Below are 17,427 nucleotides of genomic sequence, written 5' to 3'. Positions count from 1 at the left end.
AAATGATTGAATATCCAATAGAAATAGTTAATTACATTTTCAGTAGAAAAAAAAGCTTTAGCCAAAAGAAAACTTATTATTTTTAAATAGTTACATTTTCAAACAAAGTACTGGATTTTCAAATTAAATTATTAATTTTCCACTGGAATAGTTAAATTTTAACCATAAAGATTCATTTTCAACCAAGAAAATTACTTTCTACCAAAAAATATATTTTTCAACTAAAAATGGTACTTTTTCAAACAAAAATTGAATACTTAAATTTTCAGTATAAAAAAAAAGTAATTTTAATCGAACAAGATGCATTTTTAACTAAAGCAATGGAATATTCAAGTGGAAGTAAAAAAATTAAATTTCAGCCGAACAAAAATGGAATCTTCAACAAAGCTGCTCAATTTTCATCCAAATAGATAAACTTTCAATAAAAATGATGAACCGTCAATAAGAAAAATTAGTTTTTAACAAAAGGGTTTAACTTTTAACCAAGTATAAAAATTTTAACTCTAAAATAAATTAATTCTGGATAAAAATGTAGTAGTCATTCCAATCAAAAAAGATTTTAATTTTTAAACAAAAAAAAAATGACTTTTCAACATGAATTGAACTTGTAACTATGAAATATTTTTCTGTCAAAAGAGAAATTATTGTCAACAAAATGGTAAATTTCCAAAAAAAATACATGCAGATTGAACGACATACTTGAATTTTCAGCTAGAAATGATCAATTTTTAACCAAAAGTAGAATAGTTAAATTTTCAGTGAAGAATGTTATTCAAAATTATTCATTTGGAAAGATTCAAAAGCTTCAGTTTTAATATTCAAGAGTTCCATTTTAAGTGAATTTTTCCATTTTAAGTTCAGTTCTGATTACTTGAAATGCAAAATATTTCAGTTCGAATTTTTCAATTTCATTGACTATGTACAATTTTTGCAAACCGGGAAAGCCCCGGGAGTTTTTTTCCTCGATAAAAACGACTAGCCGGATATTTCTTAATTATGAACTGAAAAACAAGTTGATCTAAATTTGTAAGGAATAATAGATTTTCTAATTTTTCTATTCCTAAATTTTACCTCTCGGTGCAGTGTTGATTCGAGGAACAAATGCGTGCCACCATCTTTTTTCAGCTTGTGTTTTACTAAAAGAATATTGTTCTTGGTAGCAACGTGAGCAACCGTCACATGGGTCAGAATAGCGAATAACACCATTGCAATTCCAATTTAAGTCATCCTTACGTCCATTAAAAACGTAAGTAACATATCTGCAATCAAAATTCATGATACTTTATTGAACAAGTTCAGGTTGACCGTTTCAATCGAAGAAGAAAATTACCAATCATGTCCCGGTTTTTTCCCGGTTCGCAAGCATTTTTCACGGCCAATAAAATTTAAAAAATCAAAATATATTCTAAGCATTTTTCCATATGAAGTAATAAGCAATAAATAACAAATTAAAGCATTCAAAGTGGAGCCCTTAAATACCAAACTTTTAAAATTGAAGTTTAAAAGTTTTTCAATTCAAAAATTGTGAAGGTAGTAACAATTTTCAATTAAACAATTTTAAATGAAATGCAATTAAACTGCAAAATTTAGAACTTTTATAAATTATAGAGCTCAAAGATTCAGATTAAGTTCCAGAAATACAAATCCACATTAACATTTTCAATAGTCTAAATTAAAGAATCAAGCAATGAACTTTAATAATTTTCAAAATTATATTATTTAAAGTAATTTTAAGTTAGAGGCATTAAAAATTGAAAAATAATTTTTTAAACCTAACAGTTCTTAAATTAGAAGTTAAATTATTTTTATTTTAAATAGTCTAGGCATGCTTCAAAAGTTTAAAAATTTTATTTCAAAATCTTGAGAAATCTAGAAGTGATTTACAATTTTTCCAAATTCAAAATAGTTTTTGAATTTTTTTTCGGAACTTTTAAATATATTTCAAAGTGAGTTGATTTTTTTCTATAACTTTTAGAAAATCCTGCAAATTAAAAAAAAAATAATTTTGAACTTATAAATAACAATAGAACACTTATTATTTGTAAAAACATTAGTAATTTTAAGAGATATTTAGAAGTTTTAAAAATATTCGAATTATGTTTAGAACTTGAAATAATTTGAAATACTTACAGCCGAATTTAATATAAAATGCAGATTTTTGCAGATTTCAAACACAAAATTTAGAAGTTTTTTAAGAATTGTGAAAGACTTCAAAAGAATAAACTATTTTGTTAAGATTCTTAGGAAAATTGAAAATGATTTTTAACCTTGAAAAATTATGGAAGATTTTAAGGATTTTTTTTACTTTGCAGAATTTCCAAAATTGTAGAAAAATTTCGATTAATTTTAAAATATATTTAGAAGTTCTGAAAAAAATATGAACACACTTCGTTTAAATTATTTGAAATAATTTCAAGTTTTTAATTAATTTTAAATCTTTTCAAAACTTCTAAATATCTCTTAAAATTACTCAAATTTGTTCTACAAATGATAAGAGTTCAATTGTTATTTATGCGTCAAAATTTAAAAGCATCACTTATAAATTAAACACTTTTTAAATAGAAAATCAAAATTGTAACGCTAAAAGATTAAAAGTTCTTCGAAAATCTAAAGATTCAAAGCTTTCTATGTAAAACAATTCAGTTTCAAATTGTTTTCTTTTAAATATTTGTTTTAAAGTTACTCATCCTAAATGAACAGTAAAATATTGCTAAATATTAAATACTTTTTCTTTTTCTACATTAAGAAATTTCAAATTAAATAGGATACAAATTAAATAATTGAGACTCACAATATTTTCAATTTAATAAAAACCTTTAATTATGGCTATATTATTATGGATTTATTTTTAAGTTGAAAATATTAAAACGCACGTTTACATTTTTTAATGTCTAAAAAAATTAATAGAAATAATATATTAATAAATTTATTTATTAAATGTAATATAAAAAATGATATAAAGGAAGACCTGAAACTCTGAATTAAAAATATATTTTTGATAAATCATGAAAATTCTGATTTAAAAATAAAATTATCGGAATAAATGATATATTATTTTCAATTCTTATTAAGACTTTCGGATTGAAATAGATACAATCTGGAAATTCTCAAATTTGAAACGGATCTAGAATTTATTTATATTTACAGTTGATAAAATAAAAATGTTTTTTATCAAAAAAAATCAACTTCAAATGCTTTTAATTTTTAATTGTTTAAATCTTCAGAACTGCACATTATTTATTTTAAAAACTGTTAAAATCGAACTTGGGTAGATTTTGCTTATGAAAATTCGTTAAATTCCTGGTTTCCCCGTCCCGCGGCCACCCTATTTTTTATTTTAAAAAATCTTCGATTTTAAAAACTTCTAATTTTTTAAGCCTTTAAAACTGCATTTAAAATTTTTTTAAATTAAAATATATGCTTTTGAAAATTAAAAATATAAAATGGAACATTTTTTAAGTGAAAGATTTTTGAATTAAGCATTCTAAACTGAATGATATAATTTATAAAAATCACAATTTGAAAAATTATGTTTAAAAAACGATTGAAATCGAAGTTGGACAACATTTTTATTCTAAATTTTTTTTTAACTTCCTGGTCAAAAAATAAATTCACTGTCACTTCCCGGTTTTCTCCGGTTTATATAATTTGGAAATTGTATGTATATAACTTCTTTATAAAAAAAAAACTTCTAAAAGAATAATTTTTTGATCTCGAAATAAAAATATTCAACCTAATATTGCTCAACTGTACTTTTTAAATCATTAAAAAGAGATTTTGATTATCTGTTTAATGGCCTTTATTCAGGGGGTAACTGATGTTACAATATATTCTTAAATATAAATAAATAAAAATAAAATATATATTTCAACTGAAAATATTAATTTGCAACAAAATAGTTGAATTTCGAAACAAAAAAAAAAAATTTTTAAACTATAAATTAGTTAAATTTAATTAAAATAATTAATTTTTCATAAGAATACCAACCAATTTTCCACCAAAGTGATGAACTTTCAACAACAAAATGACGAATCTTCAACTGGAATAAATGAGTCTTAAACTAAAGAAATGAATTTCTAACAAAAGAGTTTAACTTCTAACCAGTCCAGTTTTATTAATTTTTCGCCAAAAAATACGATTTTTTAACAAAATACATGAACTTTCAACGAAATAGTTAGATTTTGAAATAAAAAAAAAAAACAATTTTAAACCAACAAGATAAGTTTACAAATAAAATTATGAATATTTATCCGGAATATTTGGATTTTCAACGAAAAATATAAATTTTCAAACCCAATGATTAATTTTCTATCAAAAAGGACGATTTTTCAACAAAATGCTTGAATTTTTAAACAAAAAGATTAGTTTTTAACTAAAATAATGAATATTTCACTGGAATAGTTGAATTTTCAACCAAGAAGAATAATTTCTACCAAAGAAGACGAATTTTTAACAATATACATTAATTTTAAACTAAAAAAGATAAATTGTCAAAAAAAATAAATAGTAAAATTTTCAGTTAAAAACATACTAATGTTCAACTAAATAGATGATATTTTCAGCTGAAATGATAGAATATCCAATTGGACTAATTAGTTACATTTTCAGTTAAAGGAAATAATCATTTTCAACCGAAAGAAAACTAATTTTTTTAACAGTTATATTTTCAAACAAAGTGATGAATTTTTTACTAAAATGATTAATCTTTAACTAGAATAGTTAAATTTAAAATAAAAAATTAATTTTCAACCAAAACAATTTCTGCAAAAAATACGATTTTTCAACTAAAAAAGATAATTTTTCAAAACAAAATTGAATACATAATTTTTCAGTTCAAAAAATTAATTTTAAAATAGAGAGGGATGTTTAAATAAAGTGATGGAATATTCTATTGAAATAATTACATTTTCAGTTTAAGAAAAAATTAAAAACTAAAACATTTTTCAACAAAACAGTTTAAGTTTTAACTATAACAATTAAATTCTCAGCAAAAAAAAAAATAATTTTAAGCCAAAATAAATGTAAAATTTAAATGAGAAACCTTCAACAACAAAAATTAGTTTTTAATAAAAGGGTTTAACTTTTAACAAAGCAATAAAATTTGCATTCCAAAAAGGTGAATTCTGAACAAAAATTTGTATTAGTTGATATTTTAATCAAAAAATATATACATTTTTAATCAAAAACAGTTTAATTCTACCAAAAAATACGACTTTTCAACATGACTTGAATTTTTAACTATGAAAGATTTTTCTCTAAAGGGAGAGAAAATATTGTCAAGAAACTGGTAACTTTCCAACAACATAACAAGCAGTTTCAACGACATACTTGATTTTTCAACTGAAATTGATCAATTTTTAACCAAAATATAATAGGTAAACTTTCAGTTTAAAAAATTAATTTCAAAAAGAAAAAAACGAGTTTTCAAGAAAAAGTTAATAATATAAAACTACTTTGACAAATAAAGAATCATTGTTATTTAATTTTTACTGCGATTAAAAAAAAAAATTATACACACTCGTGAAAAAATTTCCCTGACATTTCCAGGTTTTTCCAGGTACAGAAAAATTCACTAACAATTCCAGGTTTTCCTGGTCGGTTAGACAACCTGTTATTAAAATTGTATTGTTTATTTTTCAATTAAAAATTGTAATGTACTATAAATTAAGTTGTCTACTCTGATTATAAAAATATACGGTTAAAACATAATAAAATCAGAAATTATTCGCATTTCTTGACCTCAAAAAAGGGGAAACAATTCATCCATATGATTGATAGTATGATAAGATATTACGATTTTTTTATTCCTTTGCTCTTTCTTATTTCAGATTAGTAAATTTTAAAATAAATGAGGATTACAGTTTACATTTTTAAACCTTCTAATGTGTTTACTTTTAAAGGCGTGAATTATAAGTTCTGAAATTATATTTCGCCTGTAAGATCCTATATTAAAGAGAAAATAAATTACTCATTGCAAGTTCAAAATAAATTACCTTCTTAAAGAACCCCAATACCAATATTTATCAACTCTCGAATTAGCATCTTTCCAGGCTCCCCATTCTATTGCACCAACAGCATATGCCGGTTTCACTGGATCTTCAGGATCTTTCTGAAACCCAAAAATATAAGCAGTTTCAAATATACTACATTTTGGAATCTTCTTTTCTGTTTAAGTTTTGGCTTTTAAATAAATAATTAAAAAATATAACAGTGGCCAAAAAACTTCATTAAAAAGATTCCCTGACTAATTGTTCATTTTTCCTGGCCATTAATAATTAAAGACAAAAATTTTTAACATTTTTAACAACTTCAGAATCTTTTATAAATGACATAATACAAATTTAATGCTTAATTATAAATTTTTAAAATTTATTATTATCAGGAATGTCAGTCTAATTTACTTGAAAAAACAGTTGAAAAAAATACTTATTTCTAAACTAAAAAGTAACTAAAAGTGACTAATGTGTAATAATAATGTGAATAATGTTCTTTCGAAATTAAAAGAGTTCAAAAGTATTTGATGAAATTTATGTAAATTTAACGAATTGAAAATGATTCAAAATATGAAAAGGTTCATTGAATTCTGTAAGTTTGAAAGAAGTTTAGAAAAAATCACGGAATTCAAAATAATATGATGAAATGTCTTATAATTTAAGGTCAATTTAAAATACTTCAGGATGAATAAAACAACAAATAATTTTTTGAATTCCATTGAATTGAGTGAATTAAACAAATTCAAGAGCGTTCCAAGAAATTTAAAGGGATTCAATATGAATTATTAAGAATTCAGGATGAATTTCAAATAAATTCAGGATATATTTAAAATAAATTCAAATAAATTGCAAAAAATATTTCAAAATTTCTAAATGACACTCTTTTGGAATCCAGGACCCAACCTTAAAATTCAGTTGCCTCATTTTACCCCATAAATACTAGAAGTAAATATTTTTTTATATAATTAGGACCTATTCCTGTTTTGAATCAAATCTGCATTGGCATGAAAAATTCGCTATTTTCAATCATTTTTGTGTAAAAACTTTCTTTTTAAATTAAATTTTGAGTTCGGGAACTAGTTTCAACCCCTTCATTAAAATTTCCTTGAAATATTGATAAATTCCTTTATATATTTCAAATCCTTTGAAATCTTATTTAAATCACCCGAAAATATTTTAAATGCTTTGAAATCTCATGAAATTAGTGCATTTTTAACATTCTTGAAAATTCCTTGGAATTCTTAAAAATACCCTAAAATGTTTCAAATTCTTTAAAATCTGTTTTAATATCTTGAAATTTTGTAAAGCTTTAAGCAAAATTGAAATTAATTGAAAATGTCTTGAAATCTTTTTAAATATTTTAAAATTATTTAAATTCTTTAAAATCTTCTGTAATACCTTCATATATTTAAAAATCTTTGAAATCCTAGGAAATTCCTCAATTCTGATAAATCAATTCTTTAAAATATGATAAAATCCCGTATATATACATGAAATCTGATGAGAGATATTAAAACCCCTTAAAATTTCTCGAATCCTGAGAAATTTCACGAACATTTTTTAATCTCTTAAAAATTCCATGAAAGTTTTAAAATTGCCCTAAAATATTTAAAAACCTTTGGAATACATGCAAATTAGCCGGATTTATTTTAAAATTTCTTGGAGTATCTTATAATACCCAAAAATATTTCAAGTAATTTGCAACTTTTAAAAAATCTTGAAAATTTCTTGGAATTTTTAAAAATACCCTAAAATTTTGTAAATAGTTTTAAATGATTGAAATATATTTAAAATTTCTTGGAATATTTTTTAAATCCCTTGAAACTTTATAAAGATTTTGATCATTTGTTGGCGTTTTTAAAAAGACTTTGACACCTTTAAAATCATCTGAAATCCTTCAATATCCTACGAAATCCCTGTATCTTGGGAAAAAATTCGTTGAAACCCATTATAATATTCTAAACTCGCGTAACATTCCATGAAATTTTACTTTTCCTAAAATTCCTGGAAAATTTATTAGAAATGCCTTGAGAACTTTTAAAAATCTTTCAACTTCATTGAAAATCCCCGAAATCTTATAAAATTCTGAATCTTTAAAATATTTTGGAATACATTCAAATTATCAATATTGATTGAAAATCAATAAAAAATTCCTTGTGATCTTTTTAAATTCCTTAGAATATTTCAAATCCTGTAAAATATTTAAAATAGTGTACAATCTTTTGGAATCCCTTGAAGTTTTTCTAAACTCTTGAAGAAATTGCTTGAAATTTTCTCGGATTTTTTTTAGAAATATCCTAAAATCTTTGATTTTTTAAAAAATATTTGAAATCCTAAGAAATCCCTTAATTTTTTCTTCTTTCTTTTAAGTAATATTTTTGAGATCCATTACAATATTTTATATATTCTGAAATCCCTTGCAACTTTTTAAAGCTCTTTAAACTTTCATGGAAGTTTTAAAAATGTGCTAAAATCTTAAAATCCTTTGGAATACCTCTAAATTATCCACATTATCCACATATATAAAAAATTCTCTGGAATATTGTACAATACCCTAAATTATTTAAACCCCTTTGAAATCTTTCGAAATACTTTAAAACTTTCTAAAGCTCTTGAAAATCTCTTGAAACTTTTTGATGCAATTGAAAATTCGTTGGAAATCTTTAAAAATTCTCTGGAATACCTAAAAAATTATCCAAATTAATAAAAAATATCTTGGCAGTTTTCACAATACTCTAAAATATTTCAAATCCATTGACACTTTTTAAAACTCTTGAAAATGTTTGAAATATATTTTAAAATCTTCGGAATCTTTTGAAATACCCAAAAATCTTTTTTAAATCTTTGAAAATCCTTGAAATTACTCTAATCTATTAAATACTAATTGAATTCTTTGAAAATATCCTAAAATATTTCTTTTTTTTAAATGCCTTGAAACTTTCTAAAGCTCTTGAAAAATCTAGGATTTTGTAAAAATATCCTAAAATCTTAGAAAGTCCTTTTATAATCGTTTTAAAATTCCTTAGACTCTTTTGAAATACCTTAAAATCATTCGAATTCTTTGAAATTGCATAAAAAATTCTAAATCTCTTGAAGCTCCTTAGATTTTCTTTTAAATTCCGTCACAGTTTAAAAATAATTTGAAATCCCTTCAAAATATTATTATTATTTATTACGAATTCCCTGAAATCTTTTAAAATACTCTAAAATATTTCGAATTCTTTTAAATACGTTGAAACTTTCTAAAGCTCTTGACAATTCTATGGAATTTTTAAAAACCCTCGAAATCTTAAAAATTCTTTTGAATCCCTTTAAGCTATTATAATCTATTTAAAAATTATTATTAGCTATTAAAAATTCCTTGGAATATTTCGAAATACCTTAAAATATTTCGAATTCTTTTAAATCTTTGAAACTTTCTAAAGCTCTTGAAAATTGTATGGAATTTTTAAAAATCTTCAAAATTCTTGAGAATCTCTTTACGCTATTATAATGTATTAAAAATTCCTAGGAATCTTTTGAAATACCGTAAAATATTTGGAATTCTTTAATATCCTTTGGAAATTTTAAAAATAGCCTCAAAATCTTTTTAATGCTTTAAAATCCCTTCAAATTATTGTAGTCTATTAGAATTTCCTTGGAATCTTTTTAAATGAACTAAAGTATTTCAAATATTTTAAAATATCTTTAAACTTTCAAGATCTCTTGAAAATTCTTTGTAATTTTTAAAAATACCCTCAAAATTGTTTAAATATCTTAGAATCCCTTCAAAATATCATAATCAATTATAAATTCCATGGAATCTTTGAAAATACCTTAAAGTATTTCGAATTCTTTAAAATCCCTTGAAACTTTCTAAAGCTCTTGAAAATTCTATGGAATTTTTAAAAACCCTAAAAATCTTTAACATTCTTTATAATCTATTGAAAATTCCTTGGAGTCTTTTGAAATTCCCTAAAATATTTCGAATTATTTAAAATTCCTTGGATTCTTTTAAAACACTAAAATATTAAAAAGCCTCCGGAATTTCTTTAAACTATTATAATCTATTTAGAATCCCTTGAAAACTTTTTGAATTCCCTAAAGTATTTCGAATTTTTTGAAATCTCTTGAAATCTTTCGAGATACCTTAAAGTATTTCGAATTCTTGTAAATTCCTTGAAATATTTTAAATCTCCTGAAAATTTCTTAGATATTTTTAAAACACCCTAGAATCTTAAAAATAATTTCGAATCCCTTGGAATCTTTTAAAATACACTAAAATATTTCGAATTCTTTAAAATTGCTTGGATTTTTTTAAAACACTGAAATATTAAAAATCCTCCAGAATTCCTTTAAAATAGTATTTATTTGGAATCCCTTGGAATCTTTTGAAATCTCTTGAAACTTTCTAAGGCTCTTGAAAATTCCTTGTAATTTTAAAAAATACCTTCAAAGTTTTTGAAATCCTTTAGAATCCCTTTAAAACCCTCAACATCTTAAAAATTCTTTAGAATTCCTTTAAGCTATTATAATCTATTACAAATTCTTTGGAATCTTTTGAAATACCTTAAAATATTTCAAATTCTTTGAAATGCCTTGAAACTATCTAAATCTCTTGAAAATTTCTTGGATTTTTGTAAAACACCCTAAAATCATAAAAATAATATCGAATCCCTTCAAATTATTATAATCTATTACGAATTCCTTGGAGTCTTTTCAAATACCCTAAAATATTTCGAAATCTTTTAAATCCCTTGAAATTTCCTAAGGCTTTTGAAAATTCTATGGAATTTTTAAAAACCCTCAAAATCTTAAAAATTCTTTAGAATCCCTTTAAGCTATTATAATCTATTGAAAATTCCTTGGAGTCTTTTGAAATACCTTAAAGTATTTCAAATTCTTTTAAATCCCTTGAAATATTCTAAATCTCCTGAAATGTTCTTGGATTATTTTAAATACCCTAAGCTATTTTAAATTCTATTGGATGGATATAAATCTGTTAAAAAATGTCTTACAATATTTTAAAAACACCCTAAAATCTTTAAAATCCTTTGAACTACCGTAAAATGACCAACAAAATCGTTAAACTGCGGCCTCCCTCTTCAATTCAACTATTCACATTTCACCTTAATTTGCAATCGTTTTGGTTGTTAAATAAATAATATAAAATGACCCTTACCTCAATTGGAGAAACCTCAACAGTATCTAATAATCTCGTATTTCCTCTAACAATCGCCATCGTGGCTTCAGCCAAGGCCCGAGCGTCTGTTGCATCCTCCTTTCTTTTTAATAGAGAATCTGCAACCCTATTCACTTGACCTAATGGCAAAACACCTATTGGACACTGTTTAACATATGTCACATTAGATTGACATTTTCTCATTAATCCTGTAACAACGTCTGAGAGAGTGCCATCTCCCCCTGCCACTATAATTGCATCCGTTCGAGTATTTAAATTCGCTACAAGCGTTCGTGCTTGACTCTCCGATTCGGTTTGGATTACCGTTATTGCGATTCCAGCAAGATGCAGCAGTGGCTCACAATATTTCTCGAACAATTTTTTTGCTTTCCTGGGTTTCGAAAATAATTATGTACTAATTATAATTATTTGTTCCACCAGTTTATAAAACAGGGTGTCTGCTCAAATCCTGGAAAAATTGCCGGACAATTCCAGTTTTTTTTCCAGGTATCACTTTTCAAAGTATCACTTATTATCCAAATATTTTGCATTTTTTTAAACAATTGTCTCGAAATATGTACACAGTTTCACGAGTTTATTATTAATATGTTTATTTTTCAATTTCTAGGGATTCAATTGATATATTTAGTTGGGATTTTAGAAAGCTTTGACAAATTTCATTACAAGATGATATTATTAAATATATTACCACCATCGATTATTAAATAGTTAAATAATACTAAAAACATAATTATTCATTTATTGAGTTTGTTTCTAAAGTCCATTAATTTGAATAATAACTTTAAAAAAATTTTATTTCATCTTCCTAGACTTCAAATTCAGTGTATAATTACGTGAAATTAATGTCGTTACTATTTTATATTCAATTTGAAAGGTGTCAAAATCCTAACTTCTTATGTAAAATTGTTGCATTGTCAACAGGGTAGGTGGATTTTTGACTAAATGATTGAATTTTCTACCGAAAAAGACAATTTCTCAACAAAATATATGAATTGTGAACCAAATAATTCAATTTTAAGTTTAAAAAGATCAATTCTCAACCAAATAATTTTATTTTTTAACTAGGAAAGATCAATTTTCAACAAAAAATGGATTATATAAATTTTCAGTTGAAGAAATTAATTTTCGATTTTAAACAAAAATCAAAGAAATTTTTAACCAAGTATTGAATTTTTAACTAAAATAATGAATCTCCAACTGGAATAGATAAATTTTATACTAAAAAGAAGAATTTCTAACAAAAGAGTTTAACTTTCAACCAAGCAGTTTTATTTTCAACTAAAAAGACACATTTTCAAAGAAAATATTAATATTTACCTGGAATATTTTAATGTTTAACCAAAAAGATGAATTTTCAATAAAAAAAGAATAATTAAATTTTTAATTAGAAAATCTAGAAAAAAGTTAAATAAGATAGTAGATAAGTTAGATAAGTTTTGAACCAAAATGGAATAGTTAAATTTTTAGATAAATTAATTAATTTTTCACCAAAAAGATGAATTTTTAAACGAAAACATTAAGTTTTTATGAAAAAGGCGATTTTTTAACAAAAAAACATCAATTTTCAACTAAAAAATATCAGTTTTTAACCAAAAATTAAACAGTTAATTTAATTAATTTAATTAATTTAATCTAATTTTTAACAACAAAAATAAATTTTCAAAGAAGAAGATTAATTTTCTACCAAAAAAGACATTTTTTAAATAAAATACATGAATTTTCAACAAACAAAGAATTAATTTTTAAACGACAATGGAAGTTAAATTTTAAGTTAGAAATATTAATTTTCTACCAAAGAAACAAAGAAGTTTTCAACCAAAGCAACGAATTTTCAACCTAAAAGATACATTTTTAAACAAGAAGATTAAATTTTGATAAAAAAAAGTCAATTTTTCTACGAAATACAAAAATTTTCAACTAAAAAAAATCTATTTTCAACCAAAAATTTAACAGTTAAATGCCCATTTAAAAAAATTATTTTTCAACCAAATTTATGAATTTGCAACCAAATGATTAGTCTTCAAGCAAACTAGTGGAATTTAAACAAAAAAGAGTGATTTTTAACTAAAATGATGAACATTTAACTGGAATAATTGAATTTTTAACCAAAAGATAAAATTTTAAACAAGAAGATTATTTTTGAAACAAGAAGATTAATTTTCTAATCAAAAAGATAATTTTTTTAAAACAAAATACAGCATTTTTCAACAAAATTGTGGAAGTTTGAACTAAAGAAAAGAAATTTACAAACAAACAGTTGAATTTTAAGCCAAACAATATCAATTTTCAACCAAATTGATGAATTTTTAACTAAAATCATGAATCTGCAACTGGAAAAGCTACATTTTCAACCAAAGAGATTAATTTCTACGAAACAAAAAAAAAATTTCAACTAACAGAGACAACTTATCAAAATAAATTGAATTTTCACCTAAGATTTTTTAGACAGGAAAAATAGAGAAATTGTAAACAAACCGTGGAATTTCGAAGCAAAAAATGAACTTTTAACCCAGAAGATTTAATTTTCTACCAAAAAAGAACGAATTTAAAAAGAAATACGTGAATTTTCAACATTTAAAAAATTAATTTTGAACTGTAAAATGAAAAACTTTCAAATAAAATAATAATTCTTTAATTGGAATAGTTGAATCTTCAACAAAAAAAGATTATATTTCAACCAAAAGCTGAATTTTCAAACAAGAAGATTAATTTTCTACTAAAAAACACGATTTTTCAATAAAACACATGCATTTTCAACAATAAATTTGGCTAATTTTTTAGGAAAACAAATTTATTTTCCATATAAGAAAAACTAATTTTCAACAAAAGAAGTGATTTTCCAACCAAAAAAGAATAATTTTCGACAAAATGCATGCATTTTCAAACAAATATTTTAAGTTTAGTGGAATTTTAAAGCTAACAGTTGAATCTTCAACAAAAAAGATGAAATTTCAACTAAAATGATGATTGAACTGGAACACTTGAATTTTCAACCAAAAATATGAATTTTCAAGCAAGAAGATTAATTTTCTACGAAAAAACATGATTTTTCAAAAAAGCGCATTTTATTTTCAAGAAAATATTTTTATTTTAATGGAATTTTAAAGCTAACAGTTGAATCTTAAACAAAAAAAGATGATTTTTCAACTAAAATGATGATTTAAATGCAACACTTAAATTTTCCACCAAAAATATGAATTTTCAAAAAGAAGATTAATTTTCTACAGAAAAACACAGTTTTTCAACAAAGCACATGAATTTTAAACAACAAATTTTGTTCACTTTTTTGGTCAAAGAATTAATTTTCAATAAAAGAAAAAATAATTTTCACCAAAAGAAATTATTTTTCCAGCAAACAAGAATATTTTTCAAAGAAAAAAAATTAATTAGTTAGATTTTCAGCTGAAGAAGAATGATGTACAATCAAACATGAAATAGTTCAATTTTCAGATAAAAAATTAATATAAAAAAATCTTTAAAAAATAGTTCGGTAAAGAACAAAAGAAAAAAAGATTTTTCAACTAAAATGATAAATCATCAACCAAAAAAATGAATTTTAAAGTATTTCCACTTCCAAGAAAGTAGTTGAATTTTGAAATTAAAAAATGGTAGAAATACCTTGAAATTATGATTTTTGAAATGTCCGATATGCTATTTTAGCCAATCAGTGACGAAATTTGTAAATATGTTTGAAGCCAAAGTGAAAAATGAGTAGCTTCAGTGTCATTAAATGGAATCGTAAAAAATTATTTTATTAATAAATATTGATCTATCTTAAAACTTGAAAACCTTTTTTTAGCCACAGGATTCAAAATAACAGTCATATGTGTCGGCTGAACTTTAGGAGGTATCGGTATGTCCCCATATTTTGCAGCTTCCACGCAAAATTCTCTCATCATCTGCTCCGTACTAAAAATCGATTAAAGAAAGAAAACATGGAAATACTTTGGAATAAGATTAAGAAATACTTTTATGACATTTTGCACTTTTTATTTACATTATTCTGTTTAAATGTCAAGTATTTTTTATTCAAAACATAAATAACAAACATATTTCAGCACAATAATGACGAGAAAGCTCGTTTTATAGGTTATATTTGAAGTTCTCTGATTTTCTTAAAGTAATTCAAATAACATAAAGCGGTGAACTTACTCGTATGCATCTTTGCTGTAATTAACTCCATATGCCAAAGCTGCTGATCCAACCAATGATTTTTTCCAATTATTCCTTATTGTTTTTAAAAAATTCACCACTCGTGCCATTTTACACTTTAAACGTTAACCGGCAATGACAGGTTTACGCAACGTGTACGATTCAATCAATTTTATGCACGCAAGATAATAAGTAATTCCAATAAGAAACTTTGGTTGTAATTATTTTTTTTTATTATTTTAATCATTTACGCATTTTTGTATAATTAATTGATTGGCATCACACCTTTCTAACATTTTTATAGATTAGAATCTCTTTTCAAGTATAGTTTAAACATGTCTATAAATTTAAAAATGTTTTAAATCACTAAAGCTTTCGTATTTTTTTAAACTACTTGTTGCAACAAAAATCACTCAAAAACCAACAAAAACTCAAAAAAACACCGAACGTTTTCGCCCTGACAAAAACCGGGGTTGAGTACGTAATATATAAATTACATGAGTTTTTAGACGTAATTTACGCATGGGAGAGCTTACCACTCACCAGAGTGCGCGATCTGTTCGGGCCCGAGTTTTACGAAAATTTAAATTTAATAAATCAAAAAATATTTTTCTGTATTTTCTTTTAGAAAATAGTCTAATTTTCAAACAATAAAGATAAATTGTTTACCAAAAGTGACATAATTCAGTTTTCAACCAAAATTATGAGTTTTCAAACGAAAATATTAGGTTTCTACTAGAAAGAAAAGTTTTCAACCAAATACATAGAATGTTAACTAAATATTTGAAGGTCCGACCAAAAAGAGAAATTTTCTACTTAAATAAAACGAATTTTAAACATAATTGTTGAATTGTCAACTAAATTAATAAATTTTCAATCGTGAAATTTTCAAATGAAAGAAAAAAATTAATTTTCAACAATATATACAATTTGCAACAAAGAAGCGAATTTTCATCGAAAAAAGGATGCATTTTCTACTAAAAAAGAAAACTTTTTAAACGAAAAATGAAATAATTCAATTTTCTATTAACAAAGTAGTATAACTTTGAATGAAAAAGACGAATTTTCAACAAACAATTGAATAGTTATTCCAACAACAAAAATAAAATAAGAAAATGTTGAATTTAAACAAAAAGACGAATTTTCAAATTTTAAATGAAATACTTAAGTTTTAAATTCAAAAATTAATTTTCATAACAAAGAAACAAAATTCAATAAAATAGTTCAATTTTAATGGAAAGAAATGATTTTCAAATAAAACGATAAATTTCTGATTTCAACAAAAAAATAATCAATTTTGAACCAAAAAGATGAATTTTCAAACAAAAGAATTAATTTTCTACCAAAATGAAAAATCCTATTTAACGTCCAATGATCAAATTGATGCAAACTCCTGTTAAAAAAAGCAACAAGAATCCAACGACCAAATTTGGACCACAACGAATAAACAAAAACAAAAAATTCTATTGCAATTTGAAAAAAAAATTCGGACAAAAATAAAAAAGAGGAAAAAACAATGAGAAGGCAGCCAACCACATCCCCTTCCTTCTCTTTTTCTTTCTTTCGTCTTTTTTATTTTTATTATCATCAAATTATAATAAAATAACATTCAAAATGAAAATAAAAAAATAAAATAAATAAAATTGCATTACCAACGTTTCGGTACTCGTATAGTACCCTCATCAAGGCAAGAAAAATTTAAATGGTATACATTGACAGCACCCACGAACAGGTGCTCTCTCTTTGATAACAAAGAAACCAAAAACGGACAAAAATTGTTAGTGATTCATTTTTAATGAAAAAAACAAATTGCTTTTCATCAAAATAATCTTCAACAAACGACGTAGAAGAATGTAATAGTTTTAATATTTCAAACAAAATGTACAGTGAAACACTTTAATAGCCCTCCCTTCCATAGCCATTCCGAGAATTGAAGCCGCGCCGTAGGTAGGTATAACATGAACTGCGCGGGAGCCGCGGGGTCTGCGGTTGTCACTTAGGCGAGCAGTCAAGCGTGAACAAACAAAAGCGGAGCGGGCTACAATGAGTTAATTCACACTCAAGGTCAGCCCCAAAATCGGCGGTATAAAAGAGTTTCAC

The 17,427-nt window shown here is 24.1% G+C and overlaps 1 protein-coding gene across 1 annotated transcript in view; it reads right to left on the bottom strand.

Moving 5' to 3' along the window:
- The window catches only part of LOC117178510 (acylglycerol kinase, mitochondrial), a 33,538-nt gene extending 17,723 nt beyond the window's left edge, over nucleotides 1-15,815 (bottom strand). Inside the window, exons 1-5 of the mRNA XM_033369937.1 lie at nucleotides 15,328-15,815; nucleotides 14,965-15,084; nucleotides 11,155-11,545; nucleotides 5,994-6,109; nucleotides 1,072-1,259 (exon numbers count right to left, since the gene is read on the bottom strand). Coding sequence (XP_033225828.1) covers nucleotides 1,072-1,259; nucleotides 5,994-6,109; nucleotides 11,155-11,545; nucleotides 14,965-15,084; nucleotides 15,328-15,437 — 925 coding nt within the window. The 5' untranslated portion in view covers nucleotides 15,438-15,815. The remainder of the gene's footprint in view (nucleotides 1-1,071; nucleotides 1,260-5,993; nucleotides 6,110-11,154; nucleotides 11,546-14,964; nucleotides 15,085-15,327) is intronic.
- Nucleotides 15,816-17,427: the final 1,612 nt, after the last annotated feature.

This window comes from Belonocnema kinseyi, chromosome 8, assembly GCF_010883055.1.
Source record: "Belonocnema kinseyi isolate 2016_QV_RU_SX_M_011 chromosome 8, B_treatae_v1, whole genome shotgun sequence".
Lineage (NCBI taxonomy): Eukaryota > Metazoa > Arthropoda > Insecta > Hymenoptera > Cynipidae > Belonocnema > Belonocnema kinseyi.
This window is presented reverse-complemented; position numbering and strand designations above follow the sequence as displayed.